This window comes from Ursus arctos, unplaced genomic scaffold (genome assembly GCF_023065955.2).
Source record: "Ursus arctos isolate Adak ecotype North America unplaced genomic scaffold, UrsArc2.0 scaffold_11, whole genome shotgun sequence".
Classification (NCBI taxonomy): Eukaryota; Metazoa; Chordata; class Mammalia; order Carnivora; family Ursidae; genus Ursus; species Ursus arctos.
The window spans coordinates 20,618,697-20,641,227 of record NW_026622775.1 but is presented as its reverse complement, the minus strand read 5'-3'; the positions used below and the strand labels follow the sequence as shown (position 1 = coordinate 20,641,227).

General features: G+C 37.4%; 2 protein-coding genes across 3 annotated transcripts in view; one reads left to right on the top strand and one right to left on the bottom strand.

The window, feature by feature from the left end:
• Positions 1-19,435, bottom strand: part of ABHD18 (abhydrolase domain containing 18) — a 49,505-nt gene extending 30,070 nt beyond the window's left edge. The window contains exons 1-3 of the mRNA XM_026499308.4: positions 19,175-19,435; positions 7,876-7,984; positions 7,152-7,236 (exon numbers count right to left, since the gene is read on the bottom strand). Coding sequence (XP_026355093.1) covers positions 7,152-7,236; positions 7,876-7,967 — 177 coding nt within the window. The 5' untranslated portion in view covers positions 7,968-7,984; positions 19,175-19,435. The remainder of the gene's footprint in view (positions 1-7,151; positions 7,237-7,875; positions 7,985-19,174) is intronic.
• A 138-nt stretch (positions 19,436-19,573) lies between these two features.
• The window catches only part of MFSD8 (major facilitator superfamily domain containing 8), a 35,455-nt gene continuing 32,497 nt past the window's right edge, over positions 19,574-22,531 (top strand). Inside the window, exon 1 of one of the 2 annotated variants that reach the window (XM_026499306.4) lies at positions 19,574-19,715. In XM_026499306.4, coding sequence (XP_026355091.1) covers positions 19,651-19,715 — 65 coding nt within the window. In that variant the 5' untranslated portion in view covers positions 19,574-19,650. The remainder of the gene's footprint in view (positions 19,716-22,531) is intronic. The other variant, XM_044384312.3, reaches the window with a different exon arrangement.

Sequence of the window (22,531 nt, the reverse complement as noted above, 5' to 3'; positions counted from 1 at the left end):
TTATCTGTGGATACTATATATATCCAATTCAATTTAAAACACAACTTCTAGGGGCGCCTGGGTGGCTCAGATGATTAAGCGTCTGCGTTCGGCTCAGGTCATGATCCCAGGGTCCTGGGATCGAACCCCATGTCTGGCTCCTAGCTCAGTGGGGAGTCTGCTTCTCCCTCTCTCTCTCCCCCTGCTTGTGCTCTCTCTGTCAAATAAATAAATAAATAAATAAATAAATAAATAAATAAAATCTCAAAAAAGAAACACACACACACAAATTCTAGGTAGTAGTGTCAATATTTTATATTAAATAATCTGCATTTTTTTTTGCAAATGACTTAAAATGCTAGTTTATCATGAAGTAAGGTTTATTGTTTCTTTGTTTTTTTGGGTTTTTTAAAAAGATTTTGTTTATTTATTTGACAGAGAGAGTACAAGCAGGCAGAGCAACAGAGGGAGAGGGAGAAGCAGGCTCTCCACTGAGCAGGGAGCCTGATGCAAGGCTCAATCCCAGGACCCTAGGATCATAATCTGAGAAAGGCAGATGCTCAACCAATTGAGCCACCCAGGCGCCCCATCATGAAATACGTTTTAATAAACTTTGGCAAATTATTTTCAATCCTTTATTAGTTCTTATTAGCCTATCTTTTTTCCCCCCATTTTTTAAGTTTCCAAGTTTTGTTTTGTTTTGTTTTTAAAGATTTTATTTATTTGACAGAGAGACAGCCAGCGAGAGAGGGAACACAAGCAGGGGGAGTGGGAGAGGGAGAAGCAGACTCCCCGCTGAGCAGGGAGCCTGATGCAGGGCTCGATCCCAGCACCCTGGGATCATGACCAGAGCCGAAGGCAGACACCTAACAACTGAGCCACCCAAGCGCCCCTAAGTTTTCAAGTTTTAATTTAAATTCTAGCTAGTTAACATACAGTGCAATACTAGCTTCAGATGTAGAATTTAGTGATTCATCATTTAACATACAATAACCAGTGCTCACCACAGCAAATGCCCTCCTTAATATCCCTCACCTGTTTCACCCATTCCTCCATCTGCCTCCCCTCTGGTACCATCAATTTGTTCTCTGTAGTTAAGAGTCTGTTTCTTTGTCCCCCTCTCTTTTTTTTCCCTTTGTTCATTTGTCTTGTTTCTTAAATTCCACATAAGTGAAATCATACAGTACTTGTCTTTCTCACTGACTTAATACTCTCTAGCTCCATCCATGTTGTTGCAAATGGCAAGATTTCATTCTTTTTTATGATTAATATTCCATGATATATATTCCATTATATATAATTCCATGAGATAGATAGATGATAGATAGATAGATAGACAGATTGACAGACAGACAGACAGACATATCTCCGCCACATCTTCTTTATCCATTCATCAGTCAATGGACATTTGGGTTATTTCCACAATTTGGCTATTGTTTATAATGCTTATTAGCCTATCTTTTATTTGTACCAATATCTTGCTGTTTTGATTATGCTGCAGCTTTATAATACCTATTGGTAAATGACTGAACTAGGTTTTACTTATCACTCTTCTTTTTTAGGTATTCCTGATATGATCATACTCTCATGGTTCTTCCCAAAATAATTTTAGGATCCTTTTATAGACTTGAGTTCTAAATTGAATATTTTAATTAGGATCGCACTGCATTTTTTGAAAATGGTATGGAGACCCAATGTGTATGATATGAAATTTCTAAGCCAAGAAGTTTTTACATTCTGGTCATCTTTGTGCCTCCTAGTATAGTTTTAAAGTTTTCTTTTTGTATAATTTAGAAGAATAAATTAGTTGATAAAGGAGGTAGCACAGATTAATGTAAAAGGGAGTAGTAATTCAACAAATAGTGTTGGGAAAACTGGCAATTTGGTAAGAAAAAAAGGCAATTTTAGAACCATATGTAATAGATTTAAAAATTACGCTACAACTCAACAATAAAGATGAATAACCCAGTTAAAAAACAGGCAATGATTTGGGGCACCTGGGTGGCTCAGTCAGTTAAGTGTCCAACTCTTGATTTCAGCTCAGGTCATGATCTCAGGATCGCAAGATCAAGCCCCATATTGGGTTCCACACTTGGTAGGGAGTCTGCTTGAGATTCTCTCTCTCCCTCTTTCTCCATCCCTCTGCCCCCTGCCCACACTCACTCTCTCTACAATAAATAAATAAATATTTTTAAAAAATAGGCAATGATTTCATAGATATTTCTCCAAAGAAGATATATAAATGGCCAGTAAGCACATGAAAAGATGCTCAACGTAAGAGTCATAGGAATATCAAAAATCACAATAAAATACACTTCACACCCAGTGTGTGAGTGCTGTATCATACAAATATTAGTGAGGATGTGGACAAACTGGAACCATTATACACTGCTGGTGGGAAAAGTAAAATGTGCACTTTGGAAAATAGTTTTCGGTTTGTCAAAAAGTTAAATATAGAATTACCACATGACCCAGAAATTCTAGTCCTCAAAATATATCTAAAGAATTCAAAACACATATCCACAAAAACACTTACACATGAATGTTCATAGCATTATTATTCATAATAGTCAAAAAGCAGAAACCTAAATGTCCACTAGCTGATAAATGGATAAACAAAGTGTCACATATCTATACAAAGGAATATTATTTAACAATAAAAAAAAAGTGAGGTACTGTTAGATAACATGGATGAACCTTGTAAATTTGCTCAGTGAAATAAACCAGACATAAAAGGCCTCATATTGTACAATTCAATTTATATGAAATGTCTAGAATCAGTGAATCCATACAGACAGCAGGTTAATGACTGCCAGTAGGTAGGCTGTGTGGAAGTGGGAAGTAACAGCTAATGGGTATATGGTTTCTTTTGGGGGAGATAAAAATGTTCTGCAAGTAGGTAATGACAGTGGTGATGATTGCACATCTTGGGAATGTAGTAATAAAAAACAACAACACTGAACGGTTTTCCTGGGGAATTCTACCAAACATTCAAAGAAGAAATAATACCTATTCTCCTAAAGCTATTTCAAAAAATAGAAACAGAAGGAAAGCTACCAAACTCATTCTATGAGGCCAATATTACCTTGATCCCCAAACCAGGCAAAGACCCCCTCAAAAAGGAGAATTACAGACCGATCTCCCTAATGAATATGGACGCCAAAATCCTCAACAAGATACTTGCTAACAGAATCCAACAGTACATTAAAAGGATTATCCATCACGATCAAGTGGGATTCATACCTGGGATGCAAGCGTGGTTCAATATTCGCAAATCAATCAGCGTGATACATCCTATCAACAAGAAAAGACTCAGGAACCATAGGATCCTCTCAATCGATGCCGAAAAAGCATTTGACAAAATACAGCATCCTTTCCTGATTAAAACCCTTCAGAGTGTAGGAATAGAAGGTACATTTCTCAATCTCATAAAAGCCATCTATGAAAAGCCTACTGCAAATATTATTCTCAATGGGGAAAAGCTGGAAGCCTTTCCCTTAAGATCAGGAACTTGACAAGGATGCCCACTCTCGCCACTATTATTCAACATAGTACTAGAAGTCCTTGCAACAGCAATCAGACGACAAAAAGGGATCAAAGGTATTCAAATAGGCAAAGAAGAAGTCAAAATGTCTCTCTTCGCAGATGACATGATACTCTATATGGAAAACCCAAAAGAAGCCACTCCCAAACTATTAGAAGTTATAGAGCAATTCAGTAACGTGGCGGGATACAAAATCAATGCTCAGATATCAGTTGCATTTCTATACACGAATAAGGAGACCAAAGAAAGAGAAATTAGGGAATCCATCCCATTTACAATAGCACCAAAACCCATACGTTACCTTGGAATTAACTTAACCAGAGACGTAAAGGACCTATATTCTAGAAACTATAAATCACTCTTGAAAGACATTGAGGAAGACATAAAAAGATGGACAGATATTCCATGCTCATGGATCGGAAGAATTAACATAGTTAAAATGTCCATGCTACCCAGAGCAATCTACACTTTCAATGCTATCCCGATCAAAATACCGAGGACATTTTTCAAAGAACTGGAACAAATAGTCCTTAAATTTGTATGGAAACAGAAAAGGCCCCGAATCTCCAAGGAACTGTTGAAAGGAAAAACAAAGCTGGGGGCATCACAATGCCGGATTTCGAGCTGTACTACAAAGCTGTGATCACAAAGACAGCATGGTACTGGCACAAAAACAGACACATAGACCAATGGACCCTCGGCTCTTTGGGCAACTAATATTTGATAAAGCAGGAAAAAACATCCGGTGGGAAAAAGACAGTCTCTTCAATAAATGGTGCTGGGAAAATTGGACAGCTACATGCAAAAGAATGAAACTTGACCACTATCTCACACCATACACAAAAATAAACTCCAAATGGATGAAAGACCTCGACGTGAGACAGGAATCCACCAAAATTCTAGAGGAGAACATAGGCAGCAACCTCTACGACATCAGCCAAAGCAACCTTTTTCATGACACATCCCCAAAGGCAAGAGAAACAAAACATAAAATGAATTTATGGGACTTCATCAAGATTAAAAGTTTCTGCACAGCCAAGGAAACAGTCAGAAAAACTAAGAGGCAGCCCACGGAATGGGAGAAGATATTTGCAAATGACACTACAGATAAAGGACTGGTATCCAAGATCTACAAAGAACTTCTCAAACTCAATACACGAGAAACAAATAAACAAATCAAAAAATGGGCAGAAGATATGAACAGACACTTTTCCAATGAAGACATACAAATGGCTAACAGACACATGAAAAAATGTTCAAAATCATTAGCCATCAAGGAAATTCAAATCAAAACCACAGAGATACCACCTTATGCCAGTTAGAATGGCAAAAATAGACAAGGCAAGAAACAATTGTTGGAGAGGATGTGGAGAAAGGGGATCCCTCCTACATTGTTGGTGGGAATGCAAGTTGGTACAGCCACTCTGGAAAACAGTGTGGAGGTTCCTTAAAAAGTTAAAAATTGAGCTACCCTATGATCCAGCCATTGCACTACTGGGTGTTTACCCCAAAGATACAGACGTAGTGAAGAGAAGGGCCATATGCACCCCAATGTTCATAGCAGCAATGTCCACAATAGCTAAATCGTGGAAGGAGCCAAGATGCCCTTCAACAGATGACTGGATTAAGAAGTTGTGGTCCATATATACAATGGAATATTACTCAGCTATCAGAAAGAACGAGTTCTCAACATTTGCTACAACATGGATGGCACTGGAGGAGATAATGCTAAGTGAAATAAGTCAAGCAGAGAAAGACAACTATCATATGATTTCTCTCATCTATGGAACATAAGAACTAGGATGATCGGTAGGGGAAGAAAGGGATAAAGAAAGGGGGGGTAATCAGAAGGGGGAATGAAACATGAGAGACTATGGACTATGAGAAACAAACTGAGGGCCTCAGAGGGGAGGGGGGTGGGGGAATGGGATAGACCCGTGATGGATAGTAAGGAGGGCACGTATTGCATGGTGCACTGGGTGTTATACGCACCTAATGAATCATCGAGCCTTACATCGGAAACTGGGGATGTACTGTATGGTGACTAACATAATATAATAAAAAATCATTAAAAAAGAAAGAAAGAAAGAAAGAAAGAAAGAAAGAAAGAAAGAAAGAAAGAAAGATCTTAGGAAAAAGAAAAAAAAAGATTTAGTAGGAGAGACAGAGAAGGGGAATTGTGGAGAGCTGGGGACAAATCTGGCTAGGCTTTGTGATTAATACAGGGCCTCATAATTGAATAAACAACAACAACAACAACAACAACACTGAATTGCACACTTTAAAAGGGTGAATTCCATGGCAGGTGAATTGTATCTCAGTTTTCAAAAACCAAGAGAGACAGTGATGAGGAGAATAGAGGGAGAGGAAGAAACTTTGTAAGAATGCATTCCAAAATCTTAGCAGTAACTCTTCCTTGGGAGAAAAATGTAATTAAGTGGTGAAGAGTGGAAGAAACTTAGAGAGTTTTGATTTTTTTACCTGGTATGCTTTTAATTTGTTTAAGTCTATGATTTTTAATAGAAAAAAACAGTGATAATAGAAATATTTAGCAAAATTTGAGGGAGAAATGTTCTAAATCCAGAAGCTACAGAGAGAACAGCTAAATGGTATAGACAAGGGATTTCCAATCTATAAAATTTTGTTTTTAGCAGGGGAACTGTTTTTGAAAAATGAAATCCTCTAAAGATATCCAATATATACAAGAGATGAAAGTAGAGTTACTTTGGTTGAAGGCAATGAGGGATGTGAAGCCCATGCATTTGCACCCCCTTCCCAACAATACCCCAATTATCCAATTATATAAACCTAGAACTGCTTTACAGAAAAACATACGGTTGCTAAAAAACAAAACTATTTCAAATGCATTTTCTCATCTCTAATGTTACAGCATTTTCTTTCTAACATTCTCTCATCAATTAACTACATCTCGTAACATTTCCCTGATGTTATTTAGATGCTATTTAGAAGCTGCGTCCGCATGCTCTCTCTCTCAAATAAATGAATAAATTAAAAAAAAAAATAGAAGCTGTTTTGTTAACAAATTCTCATGTGCTGATTCTCCAAATAGAATACCTCCCTGTATTACTTGTAATTCTTCTGAAATGTTGAATAATTTATTTTAACCCTCCTGATCCTAAAGATACAAAATGAGGCTCAAAAAGATCAAGACTTAAATATTTTCTTATATTTCAGCAAGTACTAAATATATGCTCTCAAATATACATGAATGATAGTTATTATAAGCACCCTGTTAGGACACATATAGTATTTAATAATATTAAATGAAAGATCTATACTGTACTCATGTTTTAGTGTTTACTGTTATTATAGTCCAGCATTCAACCTACTTCTTTTTTTTTGTTTTAAAGATTTTTATTTATTTGACAGAGAGATACATAGAGCCAGAGAGCACAAGGGGCGGGGGGAGCAACAGAGGGAGAGGGAGAAGCAGACTCCCTGCTGAGCCGGGACCCCTATATGGGACTCGATCCCAGGACCCTAAGATCATGCCCTGAGCCGAAGGCAGACACAACCAACCAAGCCACCTAGGCGCTCCCAACCTACTCTTGACACGTATTTAAGTTAAACCAGAATTTCTGTAACTTTATTTCTTTCATTTAAATACCTTATCGATGTGTACCGGATAATCACTTGAAACCAGATTCTGACATCTTTCTCGATTTCCAATCATTTTTCTGAATTCGAAGAGTCTTTTATGATAAGGGGAGAAAAAGGAAAAAATTCAGTATACCGTTTGTACTGAGAGTGTACAATGCTGAAAAATTTGCAAGTCCATAAGCTATGTCAAAATTTAATTTGAATCATTAGTGAAAAAGATGAGGCTATTGTTTTTTATTCAAGCTGGACATTTTGTCCCATAAAATATGTGAGAAATATCATTGTTCAGGAAGCAATTAACACACAAAAGACCCAAAATTAAAGGCATAAATCCTGAAAATTCATTTTCTTAAGTCCAGATATTTCCATGAGCTACAGTGTCGCTCAGCTTTACAGTCACTACAAATTCAACTTACCCAGGGAAGCTCAGTCCCTGGAAACTCTAAGCAACTAAAAATAATTAAAGTTAAAAATCTAGTTTGTATTTAAGAGCTCTTTATTTTTAATTTAAAATGACTTTTAAAATAGTTTAATTTATGATTATATGGTTTAAAACTTAAGAGAAACAATGAAAAAGACAAAGACTAAAGGAAATAACTACATTTCATACACTTTAATGCTTAACTTGCCTGTCACTTTATAGTAAAGGATTTTATCACTGAAAAAAAAATTTTAATGTTTACTACAACAAATTGAGAATAAGCAAGTTCGGTGAAAAAAAAAATGCTTACCTTTTGAGATCTTCTGGCCTCCCCCATCCTCTGATAAAAAGTTTTGTGAGGAGAAGTCTCCGATATAGAATATCCAACTTGCTCACACCCATTAGTAGCAAACAAACATCTATGATACAAGATTTAAAATGACTTTAAAATACGTTTAGGTCAATTTCCTAACCATCTCTTTAAATATCAGGTAAAAATTAAAGATTGATCTACTCTCTTTGCAATTTTCAAATATATAACATATATTTTTAACTATAGTTACCATGCTGTACATTATATCTCCAGAACTATTTATCTTATAGATCTTAAAAGTACTTATCACAAGAAAAAAATCTGTAACTATGTTAGGTGATGGATGTTAAACTTATAGTGCTAATCATTTCACAATATATACATATATCAAATCATTATGCTATAAGCTTTAAGCAAATACAATGTTATATATTTACTATACATCAATAAAACTGGGGAAAAAATTAGACTGAGATTAAACTATGTACCTTGAATTTATTCTCTTGGATATAAGATACAGAAAAAAAGAACTGGGATGAAAGTAGAGAAGATAAACTCTGTATTCCTTTAGGGCAGGATATCCCATCCTCAGCACAGTGACTAACAGTAACATTCAATATTTATTGGATAACAATTGTAGTGGCTATTCCTTACGTAGTACTGTATTATCTGCCAGGCACCATTTTGTAAAACTACAAACACACACACACACACACACACACACACACACACACACATTCTTGTTTAAACCTCCCAGCAACTTTATGAAAAAGGATCTATTACCCCAAGATGAGGAAACTAAGCCACAGAGAAAATAGGTGATTTATCTAAGGTCACAGAGCTAGTGGTAGGCAGAGCTAAAACTGAATCCCAGGCACACAGTGAGATTTAACTACTCTTCTACACTGCCTGTCTACTAACTATAGTGCATGAAAAGTAATAATTAAAAAATGCTACTACGTTGTACCACTTTTCTATTTTTTCCAAATATTTCTAAAATTTTTTGTTGTTCAATTTTTTTTTTAAAGATTTTATTTATTTAGAGACAGCCAGCGAAAGAGGGAACACAAGCGGGGGGGCGGGAGAGGAAGAAGCAGGCTCACAGCGGAGGAGCCTGATGTGGGGCTCGATCCAAGAACGCCGGGATCACGCCCTGAGCCAAAGGCAGACGCTTAACCGCTGTGCCACCCAGGCACCCCTGATTTTTTTTTTTTTTTTTAACTATCTGCCTCTGTCTTTTCAAATTGAATGGTGTAGTTTTGACTTGTGGGCAAAACCTGATTCAGTTTCAGGGTTTATTCTACTTAGAAAAATGGAAAATGGACATGTGCATTTCCATCAGTGAGTACTTTAGTAAAGTACTTATCTATTATTTTGAATGTTTTCATGGAACTACCACTTATATTTTATACTTCTGCTCTTTGATCTGTAACAAAATACAAATTTAACTTAATGTTCCTCTTTGTTTACATAGGTATACAATCTAACCCACCATCCAACTGGGCTGGCACTTTATTGTTTTTATGACTGGACTAGCAAAACCAAATCCTTCATATTGCCTCCCACAACTCTCAAGACCAAGAACAAACATTTACTAGATAAGATACTTGTTAAACAATATAATCTACAGTATTTAGTATTTTTTAATACCACCCAACTCTCTTTTTCCCAATTCCCATGTGTTATTCAATTTTTATTCTTGATAAAAATTTGGTTTTGGCATAATCATGCTAACAAAAAGAACCCACAATGCATATCCAGCTTTGTTTATACTACTTACATCTACCATCATAAATAAATAAACTGGCATTCTGATTACTAGACTCCAATTAATTATCATCAATTAGTTCCCCAAAGCCAAACCTTCTAGGATGGCCTAACACAAATTTAAGTTTCTGAACTTTTAAGAATATTACTTTTATTCATTTAAGAAAGAAGTATACATTAAATGCTTATTACTATATGCCAAGAATTATTTTAGGCCCTGTGTTATAAGATGATCAAGGCTCATTCTTCCTCTCACAGATTTTATATTTTAGTAGAGGAAAACAAATTATTTTAAAAAATGAGCAGGGACACCTGGGCGGCTCAGGTGTCGGTTAAGCGTCTGCCTTTGGCTCAGGTCATGATCTGGGATAGAGCCTTGCATCGGGCTCTCTGCTCAATCTCCCTCTCCCTTCTGCCTGCTACTCTGCCTACTTGTGCTCTCTCTCTCTGCAAAATAAATAAATAAAATCTTAAAAAATAATAAAAACAAAAATAAAAAAATAAGCAAAGGATAGATGATGACAACACTAAAATGATAATGTAACAAGAGAGTGTGATAAATACCAGAAGTTCCCTTTGATAGTCTAAAAAAGTCCCACTTAACCAAAGAGGTAACATTTAAGGCAAGACCTACATAACAATAAGATGTGGCCAAGACTTTAAACGGCAAATCTTGTTAAAAATCATATACTTCCTGAAATCTACTCATGGACAATGTTTCAATGAAATTTGTAAATACTATCTAGTTGGTAGGTAAAAGCAAAGCACAGGAACAAATAATTTATGTAAGAGGAAATGCAAGAGAAAATGATCACATAAATCTCTTCTTTATTTGCTAATTCAAAGATGCTCACTGTAACATTTTTAAATTCAGACAATACAGAAGTAGGTATAGTAAAAGAGGGAAGAATAATTTTGTTTCCATTACCTCCAATTCTACTTTTCAGAGATATTTAGTGCTAACAGTTTGGAATCTTTTTTTGTTGACATTATTTACTTACCCATACAAACTTTAAAAAAACTTGCTAGTTACAGTACACGTTTTTGGCAGGATTTAAACAACGTAAAAATATACAGCGTAGGAGCGCCTGGGTGGCTCAGTTGTTGAAACTCTTGTTTTCAGCTCAGGTCCTGATCTTGGGGTCGTCGGACTGAGCCCCACAACTGGCTCCCTGCTCAACAAAGAGTCTGCTTGAGATTCTCTTTCTCTCCCCCCCCCTTGCACTCTCTCTCTCAAATAATCTTTCAAAAAAAAAAAAATATATATATATATATACAGAGTAAAGCTGAGAAGTCTCTCTTCTTTACTTCTGCTAAGTTTCCTCTCCTCCTGAAAGGTAAACACTGTATTTAATGCTGTATACCTGTGACTCTATCTGTTTATACATGCATACATATTTTAGGAGTTTCTGGCGTATCTGTTTTTAAACACTAAAGAGACCAACTTCATTATTTGTCTTTTTCCAATGCTTTCTGCACCCTGCTGATTTATAGGATTGCCTCATTTTTTTCTATTAATGGATGAGTTTAGCCTATTTACATTTACTACTATGGTACCTTTTGGATTTAGTTCTATTACATTTTTGGTTTTGATTTTTCATTTTTAAAAAATTATTCACATTTAATTGTTTTACATTTGAATGAATATAAATTTGAAAGAGATATATTTAAGGTTCAATATGTCATAATGGCTAAGAGAATGCACTCTTCCCTGGGTTGAATCCTCTAACATGTGACTTTGAGCAAGTCACTTATCCTTTCTGTGAGTCATCTGTAAAATGGGGATAGTAACAGTACTTACCCCTTAGGATTGGTATGAGAAGTAAATGAGTTACTACTCATGAAGCACCTAAACAGTACTTTGCAAATTTAAGTGCTATATGTACAACTAATAGCGACAATATTATTGATTATCATTATTGTGGGGTCTCCCAGTCAAATGGGGGGCCACCAAATGTGGGGTGATACAATCAGGTAAAGGCTGGCAGCGCAGGTGGTGAAAGAATTCACCCAAGGCAGAATAATGGAGATGAAAGTTTACTGAATACACCACAAGGAAGTGGCCAGCAGGACAGCAAAGCAAAGACTGTCTGCCACAAGGCTGGTGGGAGGCCACAGTTTGAGGGCAGAATGAGGGAGTACAGGGACCTATGGAATTTTCATTTCTTCGGTAATCTTTGAAAGGTAATCTTAGGTAATCAAGTGTGCGGCCTGTGGGAGAGGAGTGGGCAGAGGGAGAAGTAGAGAGAGACTCTCAAGCAGACTCCCGGCTGAGTGCAGAGCCCCAAGCAGGGCTTGATTTCAGGACCCTGAGGGTCATGACCTGAGTGGAAATCAAGAGTGGGATGCTTAACTGACTGAGCCATCCAGACGCCCCAACTAATTCCTATTTTTTAAATCTAGAAATCTTCGGGGCACCTGGGTGGCTCAGTCAGTTAAATGTCTGCCTTTGGCTCAGGTCATGATCTCTGGATCCTGGGATGGAGCCCCACATGGGGCACCCTGCTCAGCGGGGAGTTTGCTTTTCCCTCTCCCTCTGCCCCTACCCTCTGCTCATGGGTGCTCTCTCTCTCTCCCTAATAAATAAATAATCTTTTTAAAAAATCTAGAAATCTTCTATGAACTTAGATCTAGTTCTAAAACCTATATCCCATTTTTAAAACCCCTTTCAAGCAGCTCTTACAAGCGCTGTTTTGGTGTTTAAATGTCTACAATGAGTTTTCCATATACATCCCATTTATGCTTGTCATAACTTATAAAATATCTTTTTTGTAATGTAACCAATAGTATGTTCAATCCATATATTAACTTAATAACACTGTTATTATTTTTTAGTCTTTCCATCCAGAATTTTATTTCCTCATTAACATTTTATTCTATCCTTTAAGTATTTTTATGAAGCATGTTACATGACTAACAAATTACTTGGTATTTGTGATAACTACTATGAATAGGATTCCTTTTTCTTATACTTTCTCTATAGATGAATATTACTATTTCAAAAGAAAATAGTTTATTCTAGATTTTTTCCTTCAATCCCACAATTTTTGTATTAGAAATGCATTCCAGGAATGAGTGTATCAAATACTTAGGGGAGATTTATTCCTCTGTTGTGGAATATGCATCTCTCCACCATCCCATGCTATCCCCCCCAATTTCTTTCTTACAAGCTAAGCCAATCAGAAACCCAAGATCACAAGTCATAAAGTGAAAAAGTTCCATGCATGTTACCAACTTTCAGACTATACTTCTTAATCTACTATCCTAAGGATTTTTATAAGCCTGCTTTAAAATAGATTTCTGATTATATTTGATTAATATTTTTCTAAGATATCTTAATAATATACCTAGTTTGGAGAGAATAATTATCTGAAAATGAAAAAAAAAACCTAAAGAGAATTTTTAAAAATAATTTGTACTAAATATATCTAATTACAAAATGATACCTTGTAGAATTCTACATGGAAAAATAATAAATGACATAAACATGAAATCTTAGTGTCTGTTGTAACAGGTTTAAAAATAGTATACAAAAGAACAATATTATAAATAGAATAGAGGAGAGATCCTGCAAACTTTTCTATAAAATGTCATATAGTAAATATTATAGGCTTTGCAAGCCAAGAGGTGAAATCAAAGGTATTATGGAGGTATGTAAAATCACAAAAAAAAGAAAACTAATATTCCCATAATTTTTACTGAGTAAATTCAAAATATAATTATAATAATAAGGAATCTTTTGTAATATAGGTTTAGAAATGAGAAGAGTAAATTTTTTTCCTTGGGATTTCGTATAATGGGGGTTCAAAGTTAGTGCCCTTATCACCAAATTAAGTACTAATGTTCATCTGTAAAAACTATTCTTAGTTTGTGGGCCATACAAAAGCAGGCAGGTTGGCACATAGGCCATAGTTCACGGACCCCTGGGCTAGAAAATCAAATAAATCATACATATGGTCAATGTCACATATGCAAAATTACAAATATAAAACACTACATTAAAATTATAAATTATCCAATCCTATCAAATGGTACAAATAAAATGTAAATACTGATTTTAAAAGAATTAAACATGTCACATGGTAGACCTAAAATCAGTATTCTATCTAAAACAAACACTACTGGGGTACCTGGGTGGCTCAGTCATTAAGCACCTGCCTTTGGCTCAGGGTGTGATCCCAGAGTCCTGGGATTGAGCCCCACATCAGGCTTCTCCGCTGGGAGCCTGCTTCTTCCTCTCCCACTCCCCCTGCTTGTGTTCCCTCTCTTGCCGGCTGTCTCTGTTAAATAAATAAAATCTTTAAAAAAAAAAAAAAATAAATAAATAAAACACTAGTTATTTAATTAGCTATGGTTTTTTTTTAATGATTTTTTATTATATTATGTTAGTCACCATACAGTACATCCCCGGTTTCCGATGTAAAGTTCGATGATTCATTAGTTGCGTATAACACCCAGTGCACCATGCAATACGTGCCCTCCCTACTACCCATCACCGGTCTATCCCATTCCCCCACCCCCCTCCCCTCGGAGGCCCTCAGTTTGTTTCTCATAGCCCATAGTCTCTCATGTTTCATTCTCCCTTCTGATAACCCCCCTCTCTTTATCCCTTACTTCTCCTACCGATCATCCTAGTTCTTATGTTCCATAGATGAGAGAAATCATATGATAGTTGTCTTTCTCTGCTTGACTTATTTCACTTAGCATTATCTCCTCCAGTGCCGTCCATGTTGCACCAAATGTTGAGAACTCGTTCTTTCTGATAGCTGAGTAATACTCCATCGTATATATGGACCACAACTTCTTAATCCAGTCATCTGTTGAAGGGCATCTCGGCTCCTTCCACGATTTAGCTATTGTGGACAATGCTGCTATGAACATTGGGGTGCATATGGCCCTTCTCTTCACTACGTCTGTATCTTTGGGGTAAACACCCAGTAGTGCAATGGCTGGGTCATAGGGTAGCTCAATTTTTAACTTTTTAAGGAACCTCCACACTGTTTTCCAGAGTGGCCGTACCAACTTGCATTCCCACAAACAATGTAGGAAGGATCCCCTTTCTCCACATCCTCTCCAACTAATTAGCTATGTTTTGTCTGCCTTCTTAAAATTTATAATTTGGTAGCTAAAAGGTAGAGAAAACCCAGGTGTCTGTCAATGGATGAATGGATAAGCAAAATGTGGTGTATACATACAATGGAATATTATTCAGCCTTAAAAAGGAATGAAATTCTAACATATTCTACAATGTGGAAGAACCTTGAGGACATTATGCTAAGTGAAACAAGCCAGTCACAAAAAGACAAATCCTGTATGATTCTACTTATATGAGGTACCTAGAGCAGCCACATTTATAAACAGAAGCAGAATGGTGGTTACCAGGGGCTGAGGGGACAGGAAAAGGGGGGTGGGTATTGTCTAACGTGCAGAGATTTTTGGTTTTGCAAGATGAAGAGTTCTATAGATGAATGGTGGTAATGTTTGCACAACAGTATCACTGAACTTAATACCACTAAACTGTACACTTAAAAATGGTTAAGATGGTAAATTTTATATGCTGTATATTTTACCACACACACAAAAAAGGAAAAATTTAGAAACTGGAGTTGATAGTCTCTCTACAAAGTTTTTCAGAAGTTGATACTTTCTCTCTTCATAACTTTCTCAGTAAGCATAAGTAGTTCATTATCCTCCTGATCTAAGAACAGAACTCAAAGCATGTATTATCCTCTTCAAAAAAATGCTACAGCATAATTTAAATATTTGAAAACCTTACTAATGCCTTTAAATAGAAGAATTTGAAGAACAGATCTCTTTAAATTGGCTTCCCCCATCTTCTCACTTCGCCTTTCTTGAGGATTAGTTTCCAAGAACCCAGCCTACCTGGGTTTTCTGCTTTAGGGTCTCATCTAGCTTCAATCAAAGTGTCAGCTGGGCTGTGTTCTTATCTGGAAGCTTGACTGGAGAAAAACTTGCTTACAAGCCCACTCAGCTTGTTAGCAGAATTCATTTTTTCACAGCTATAGGGCTGAGAGTTTCAATATTTTGCTATTTGTCAGCCAGAGGCCAACCTCAGCTGTTAGGGGCTATCCATGATTTCCTACTACGTGGCTCTCTTCATAGGAAGTTCATAAAAGGGCAGCTTACCTCTTCAAGGTCAACAGGAGAGTGAGACTGAGTGTGCTAGCAAGGAAGAGTCTAATATAACTTAATGTAACCATGGCAGTGTCATCCCATCAACTTTGCTGTATAACACATCATCATCATCGGCCGTTTATTTTCTCCATAATGGCTGGAAAAGGCCATTGTAACATACAGAGCATCAACAGCAGATTCCATATTAGCATTAAAAAAACCCCAAAATTCCTACACTCGTATTTTACAGTAAGAAGAAAACTGTTCATGAGACATCCCATTTTTCTACCCAAAATTCTTCTAAGATGGTAAACAAAGGCAAATATACAAAAGTAAAAAGTTCAAGAGAAGCAGGAAAGGACCTGAGAACAATGAACTCTTCAAATAGTTTGTAAAGTACTATGTTTATTATATTTCTAAGTTGTTTAGTCATTTCTAATTTTCAACCCTATACCAGAAAAGCTTTCCAAATTACTTTAATTCCATATAATATAGGCCATAACAATCAGCACTCCAAATCTAGAGCCAGCATATTCCTTGCTATATTACCTGCAGTAAACCACTGTCCAATAAGTTATAGAAAGCAAATCAAACACACACATAACCTGCTGTAAGTTTGGCTATGGAGTTTAGGATTACAAAAAACTTCTTAAATCCCACTTCAGTCCCAAGAACAATATTAATATCCAGGTTTTCTGGGACATTCTAAACACATAAGTCTAGGTGGGGCTAACTGCTACCCAGTGCCACCATGAACAGATAATCCAAACCCAGTGTAAAGATAACGCCAGTTCGACAAAAAGAGGCACCATCTAGAGCCACATCAGATACTTATAGGCCCTACATCAGGCTGGATTGACACCAGTGAGCTTCTGCAGAGACAGGACGCATTTTTGAAGTATGTATCAAGCCAAACTAATACAACTGTCATCTACATTTTTAGATAGCCAATGCCAAAGGAAAAACCAAAGTACTTCTACAAAAACAAACTTCTACAAAAGTAGAAGTGCCAAGGAATGAAAAGTCTTTCCTAGAAATGAGCTCTATTGCTGAAGTGGCACTCAGTGTCTGTATGCCATATAGTACTTTTATCTCCTATCACTCTAATACTTAAGCATTTAAACAATGCAATCCTAATTTTTTCTGGATTTTTATCCTTACAAAGTTGATACATAAATAGGAAGTTTATTTGTTCATTTGTTTTGAGGGGTGGATGGCTATTCTAAGCAGTCATCTAAGGAAATTCAACAGGTGGGTTGTCTCATATCCTTATGTGAAACATTCAGCAAATCTAATCTCTTTTCAAACTTAGCTCTTCTTTTCCATGGGCTTTAAAGAAAGTAATTAAGATTTTTAAAAGATTTCTTAAATGTTTACTTTGGGTGCACTGCTCCTAAGAAATTATTTTTCTTTGCTTTTTTTTTTTTTTTCTATGGTACAATACATAGAGCTTATTTAGATTTCACCAGTTTTACACACACTCATTCCATGTACTTTTGTGGTCTAAAGTCATCACTTGGAGGTAGCAATGGAAAATAGCAGTGTCAGAAGACCTGGGTTCCTTCACTAGCTATGTGACCTTGAGTGCCACCTTAATCTATAAAAGGGGAATAATATCTGGCCTACTATATACACAGTAGCAAATTATTCAATTTATATAAAAATTAATCACCTGTTTTGATATATTTTAAGAGATACAGGAAAAGGTTCTTAAAATTCTTTTCATAGGAAGCCTGCTGGTAAAAAAGCACAGGCTTTACAGTCAGGAGTCCTGTGTTTCCTGGATTCTTTTTTTTTGTTGTTTTTAATTTTATTTTTTTATTTGAGAGAGAGAGAGAACATGAGAAGGGGGAGGTCAGAGGGAGAAGCAGACTCCCCACTGAGCAGGGAGGCAGATGTGGGACTTGATCCTGAGACTCCAGGATCATGACCTGAGCCAAAGGCAGTCGCTTAACCAACTGAGCCACCCAGGCGCCCCTGTTTCTTGGATTCTTGCTCTGTTACTTATTTGCCGTGTGACCCTAGTAAAAATAACTATTTTCTATGCTTTCACTTTCCTTGTATGCTTGAGACAATCCCAACTCAGAAGATTGTTGTAGGGGTTAAATGAGGCAAGTCAATAAGCACTCACTCAACATATATTCATCTAGCAATCATTCTGCTTGGTGCAATACTGGTTAAAAGTCTTTTTGTGAAATACACACACACACACACACACACACACACACACTGTGCTAGACTTCAGGAATTAAAAAAGAAGTCAATGATACATTAAAACAATGTTATGGCAAAAAAATTTAATTTTTTTTAACCTATATACCTTCTTGGAACCAGTCATAGGAATCTGATAAGTTTTTTGAGCTGTTAAAAGCGAATTTGCAAGACTGAATCCAAGCACAAAATATCAGGTCTGGATTCAGAAAATAGTTCTGAACTAATAGAAAACACATTTCAAATTTAGCTGCTCACGAGTAGAATATGCCTGATAGGATAAACACAAGAAGGTCACAAACAAGACAAAGGTTAGAAGTGATGGCATATACTACACACACGATAACTAATATAGGGCCTGGCACAGATAACTACTTAAAAATATTGGTTGAAAGAATTGAATTGGGCCCCAACTTTGCCACTTTCATTCCAAGTGTCTCTGGGTAAGCTGGCAACTTCTCTGAATCTTAGTTCTCTATAAAATAAAAATGTATCTGCTTTACCTATATCATAGGACAGTTGTAATCAAATGAAATCACATGAGAATGTACTAGCACTAATAAACCAGGACATACATAATGACTACTGCTACCGATTACCTTACAAGCCTACTTGTAGAAGTAAAATGTTAATATGTAAGCACCAAGAAAGAGGCAGCATCAAGATCTACTGAAACAAAACAAAACATCCGTGTTTTCTAAAAATGTCATCTTCTTTATGATGAAAGGAGCTGGTCACTGCTAAACTGGTGCTGGGCCTTTTCTAGCCCCTAGGTTACAGCAGCAGGATATGCTAGTAGTATCTTGCAAGACTGAATCCCCCAGTCCGCGGAGGAGGCAATGAGATACCGATCTGAGGATCAGCAGATTAGAAAGAGCTGCACCCCACCTTCAGAACCCCCGTCCAGGTCCTAACAAGGCACTATAAGGAAGGTACTTAGTCTTTATAGTTAGCCGAGCGAGAACACAAAAGCGCCAAGATAATTCAACCTTCCACAGGAATAAAAGACCGCCCGCCAGCCTAACTCACCCGGTTCGGCCAAAGCGCGCCCTAAAGCCCCGCCTCGTTCACCGCCCGGGACCCCTGCGTCTCCTGCCAAGCCCTGCGCCCCCAGTCCCTGCTTCTTGGCACGTACGCAATGTGTCGAGAGGCTCGGGGAGCGCGGCCTGGACCGGCTACTTACTGGCCGTTCTTAGGGTGCCTGTTGTCCAGCCGGCCGAGCCTCCTGGCACTGTCCTTCCCCTGGCTCCCAGGACTTGCCTTCCGTCGGAGCCACAAACGCAGCAACAGCAACCTCTCCAAGACAGCAACAGCAAGAGAGCCAGGCAGCCAAGCCTAGGGAGAGGGACGAGCCCGGGGCGGAGTAGCCGTTTAGACACGCCCTGAACCCTCCCTCCCAAGCAGTCCTGGGTGGCAGAGAAACGCGGACCTGAGAAGGAGAGCTAGGACACAGGGCCCAGCCCCTGACCTCTTCCCGCCCGGCGCGGACGGACTCCCCCGTGACTCCCAGTCTGACCTCCGGACGCTCCGCCCACTTGTAGTTGCCGGGCACGCACGCGCACTTGCTGGCTTGTTTTGACAGCTTTGGCCGAGTGGGATGGGAGGGAGCAGGAGGTGTCGCGAGAGTTGGCCTCACACTGCCTTGTGGGCGGTGTAATTATGGCGAGCCTGGGGGTCGATGCTGAGCAGGAGCCGCTCTTAGGCGACCTCACACCCGGAAGCAGGTGAGCGGATGTTGGGGGAAGGCCCCCTCACCTTCCTGCACTATTGGGACTGACACCTTTCCCGGCGTCAGCTTCACGGGGCCGAACGTGGGTTTCAGGGCGGCGGGAGGCTGTGGCCGGTCGCGCGAGACCGGGTGATGTGCTCCTGCTGCCGAGGGAAGAAATTTGGCCGCGCGACGCGATGAGCCAGCGAGTTCTGGTGAAGGTGTTAGAGAAATTCACACTGCCTCTTGGACCTTCGCTCCAACAGTGTTGCAGTCATTAAGCCACAGCATTCTGCATTCCTCTGCGGAGCTCATCACTTTACACGTTTCGCAAAAGTTCCGAAATGATGGTTTTAATCGATACTTGAAGATACCTCTCTTAGTATTGGCTTAATTGCGTGATAACTTTTTGATACTTCGTTAGCAAGTAAACCTGTACAAAATGGCACACCTTTTTTCTATGCCAAATACATAAAGACTAATTTCTTAACGTTTAATGATGAACTGTAGTTCGACCCTTATACTTCTGGTTATTTTTATCCTACTTTATGGACAGTAATTCAGAATTGTTCAGTTTGTCTCTTACTACGCAACTAAGTATCTATTTTTGTCTTTAGGAAAACAATTATCTTGTTTGAAACATAATTTATCAAGTGAATTAATAAATACGAAATTAAGCTGTCATCGACCATGTTAATTTTTGCACATTTGTCTTTCTTAAGCACCAAACTTTTATTTTAATAAATTAATGTTTGAAACTCTTTGGGCAGTGTATTTCTCTGGTCCCCGATTTACTAAACGGAATATATGTATTGCAACTTTACATTTTACCTTAATGATCAATACAATTATTATCAATGCCAAAATATGTCATAATAGAGGGATGCACTCAGGGCCTATTGAGACATTTGAACTATTTGCTTCTATTTTACACTAGTTTTTAAAAAAAGATTTTATTTATTTATTTATTTATTTATTAGAGAGAGAGAGAGCTAGAGAGAGCACAGGCAGAGTGAGGGGCAGAGGTAGAAGCACACTCCCCACTGAGCAGGGAGCCTGACTTGGGGCTGGATCCCAGGAGCCCAGAGATCATGACCTGAGCCCAAACCAGCCGCTTAACCGACTGAGCCACCCAGGCACCCTTTACACTACTTTCTTTCACTTTCTTACTAATTTATTCTACACTTGCTACACGTTTAAAGTTTTGTGTCTGCTTTTTAGTTTTCCTACCTATTCTGTTGCTGGCAGATTATTCCTCATCATGTTTTTGTTACGTATTGACAACCCCTGTTTTTGTTGCTGCCAGCAACCTCTTTTCCCAACCTTATTTTGAGATTTCTAGCATGCTGCTGCTTTGAAAACCATTTCTAAGCTTAATAGAATTATGTGCAGTTAGTACAGGGAAGCTATGACTAAGGACTAACCATCTAGTGCATGTGCTTCAGTGCATAGACTTTGTGACATTTGGATTTCTCAAAGTTCTTTTTGCTTCTACCTCGTTCTTGGCTATTTTTCAGATAGATTCAGGATCCTTGAGTTAATATTTAGATGTGGTCTTATATATTCTGTCACCATGTCCAAATAAATCTACTTTAAAAAAGGAATTCTTATTCTTACTCTTATGTACTCTTGTGCTTCAGTTATGTCTGAGCAATTGAGCCTCATTAGGGTGCATGTAAATTCAGATGTTCTGTCCATAAACAATACTTGATTGAGGTTCTAGATTTAGCACTTTAAAAATAAGGGTGTATTTTAAGAATAATTCAATAAGTATACTGTCTTTTAAAACATAGATTCCCTAGTAAAGTGAACAGATATATAACTAATTGGCAAGCCCTGTTCGCTTTGAGTAAATTGTAGCAACTTCAGCCTAGTTCACCACCAACTTTTCCTCACTAAGAAGATTAGTTTTAATTTACTGGTCTGGTGAGTCCTCAGTAGTCTCCACTGACCCCATCTATAGTGTTTAAGAGAGCAAGATATTGAAGATATTGGCAAACTTTTTCTGTAAAGGCCAGATGGTAAATTTTTTAGGCTTTGTAAGACAAGAGGCAAAATCAAAGATATTATATACTTAGATAACAAGAAAGAAATTGTCACAAAAAATTTTAATAATGAAATATAAAATATAATAAATGAGTAAAATTTTTTGCAATACAAATCCATGAGAGGAATTAAATTTTTTAGGAGTGGCATTCTTAACTAGAGTTAAAAGTTGATGTTTTCTAACAGTTTGCTCGCAAATAATCATCTGTAAAAACTATTCTCCAGTAGAAACTGGTGATCTAGAAACAAGTGTTAGGTTGGATTTGAAGTAAAGACTATAGTTTGCTGATCCCTCTTTTAGAATATCCTAAAATGTTAACAGGTGCTTAAAATTTTTCTTTGCAACTCTGGCCTGATTTCTGTAATACCGATATTACTAGGACTTCTGGTCTTATAGAGCATATCCTTACAGAACATACTCAATTTATTTTTGTCTTCTAAATTTTATACTATAACACCATCACACTATTCTGTCAATGAGCATACACTTTTTTCTCTTATCTTCTTTGGATGTGGGTTCGTTTTTGCTCTTCAGTAGTTCACAAATGCTCTCTCTGGTAAATATGTAATTTTATTTTTCCCTCAGTAAATCAGAGTCATTTTTTGAAAATAAAGTACTGCTGTTTACGGAAGGCTCCTTGTATTAAGTAATGATCTATTGAACCTAAATTTGGCACTTTTTACTTATTCCTGTTAAATTTTATTTAACTTATTTTGATGATCAATTCACTCCAGTATTTCATGTATTCTTCCCAGTTTTTAAGTTACAAGTTTGACAAATTGTCT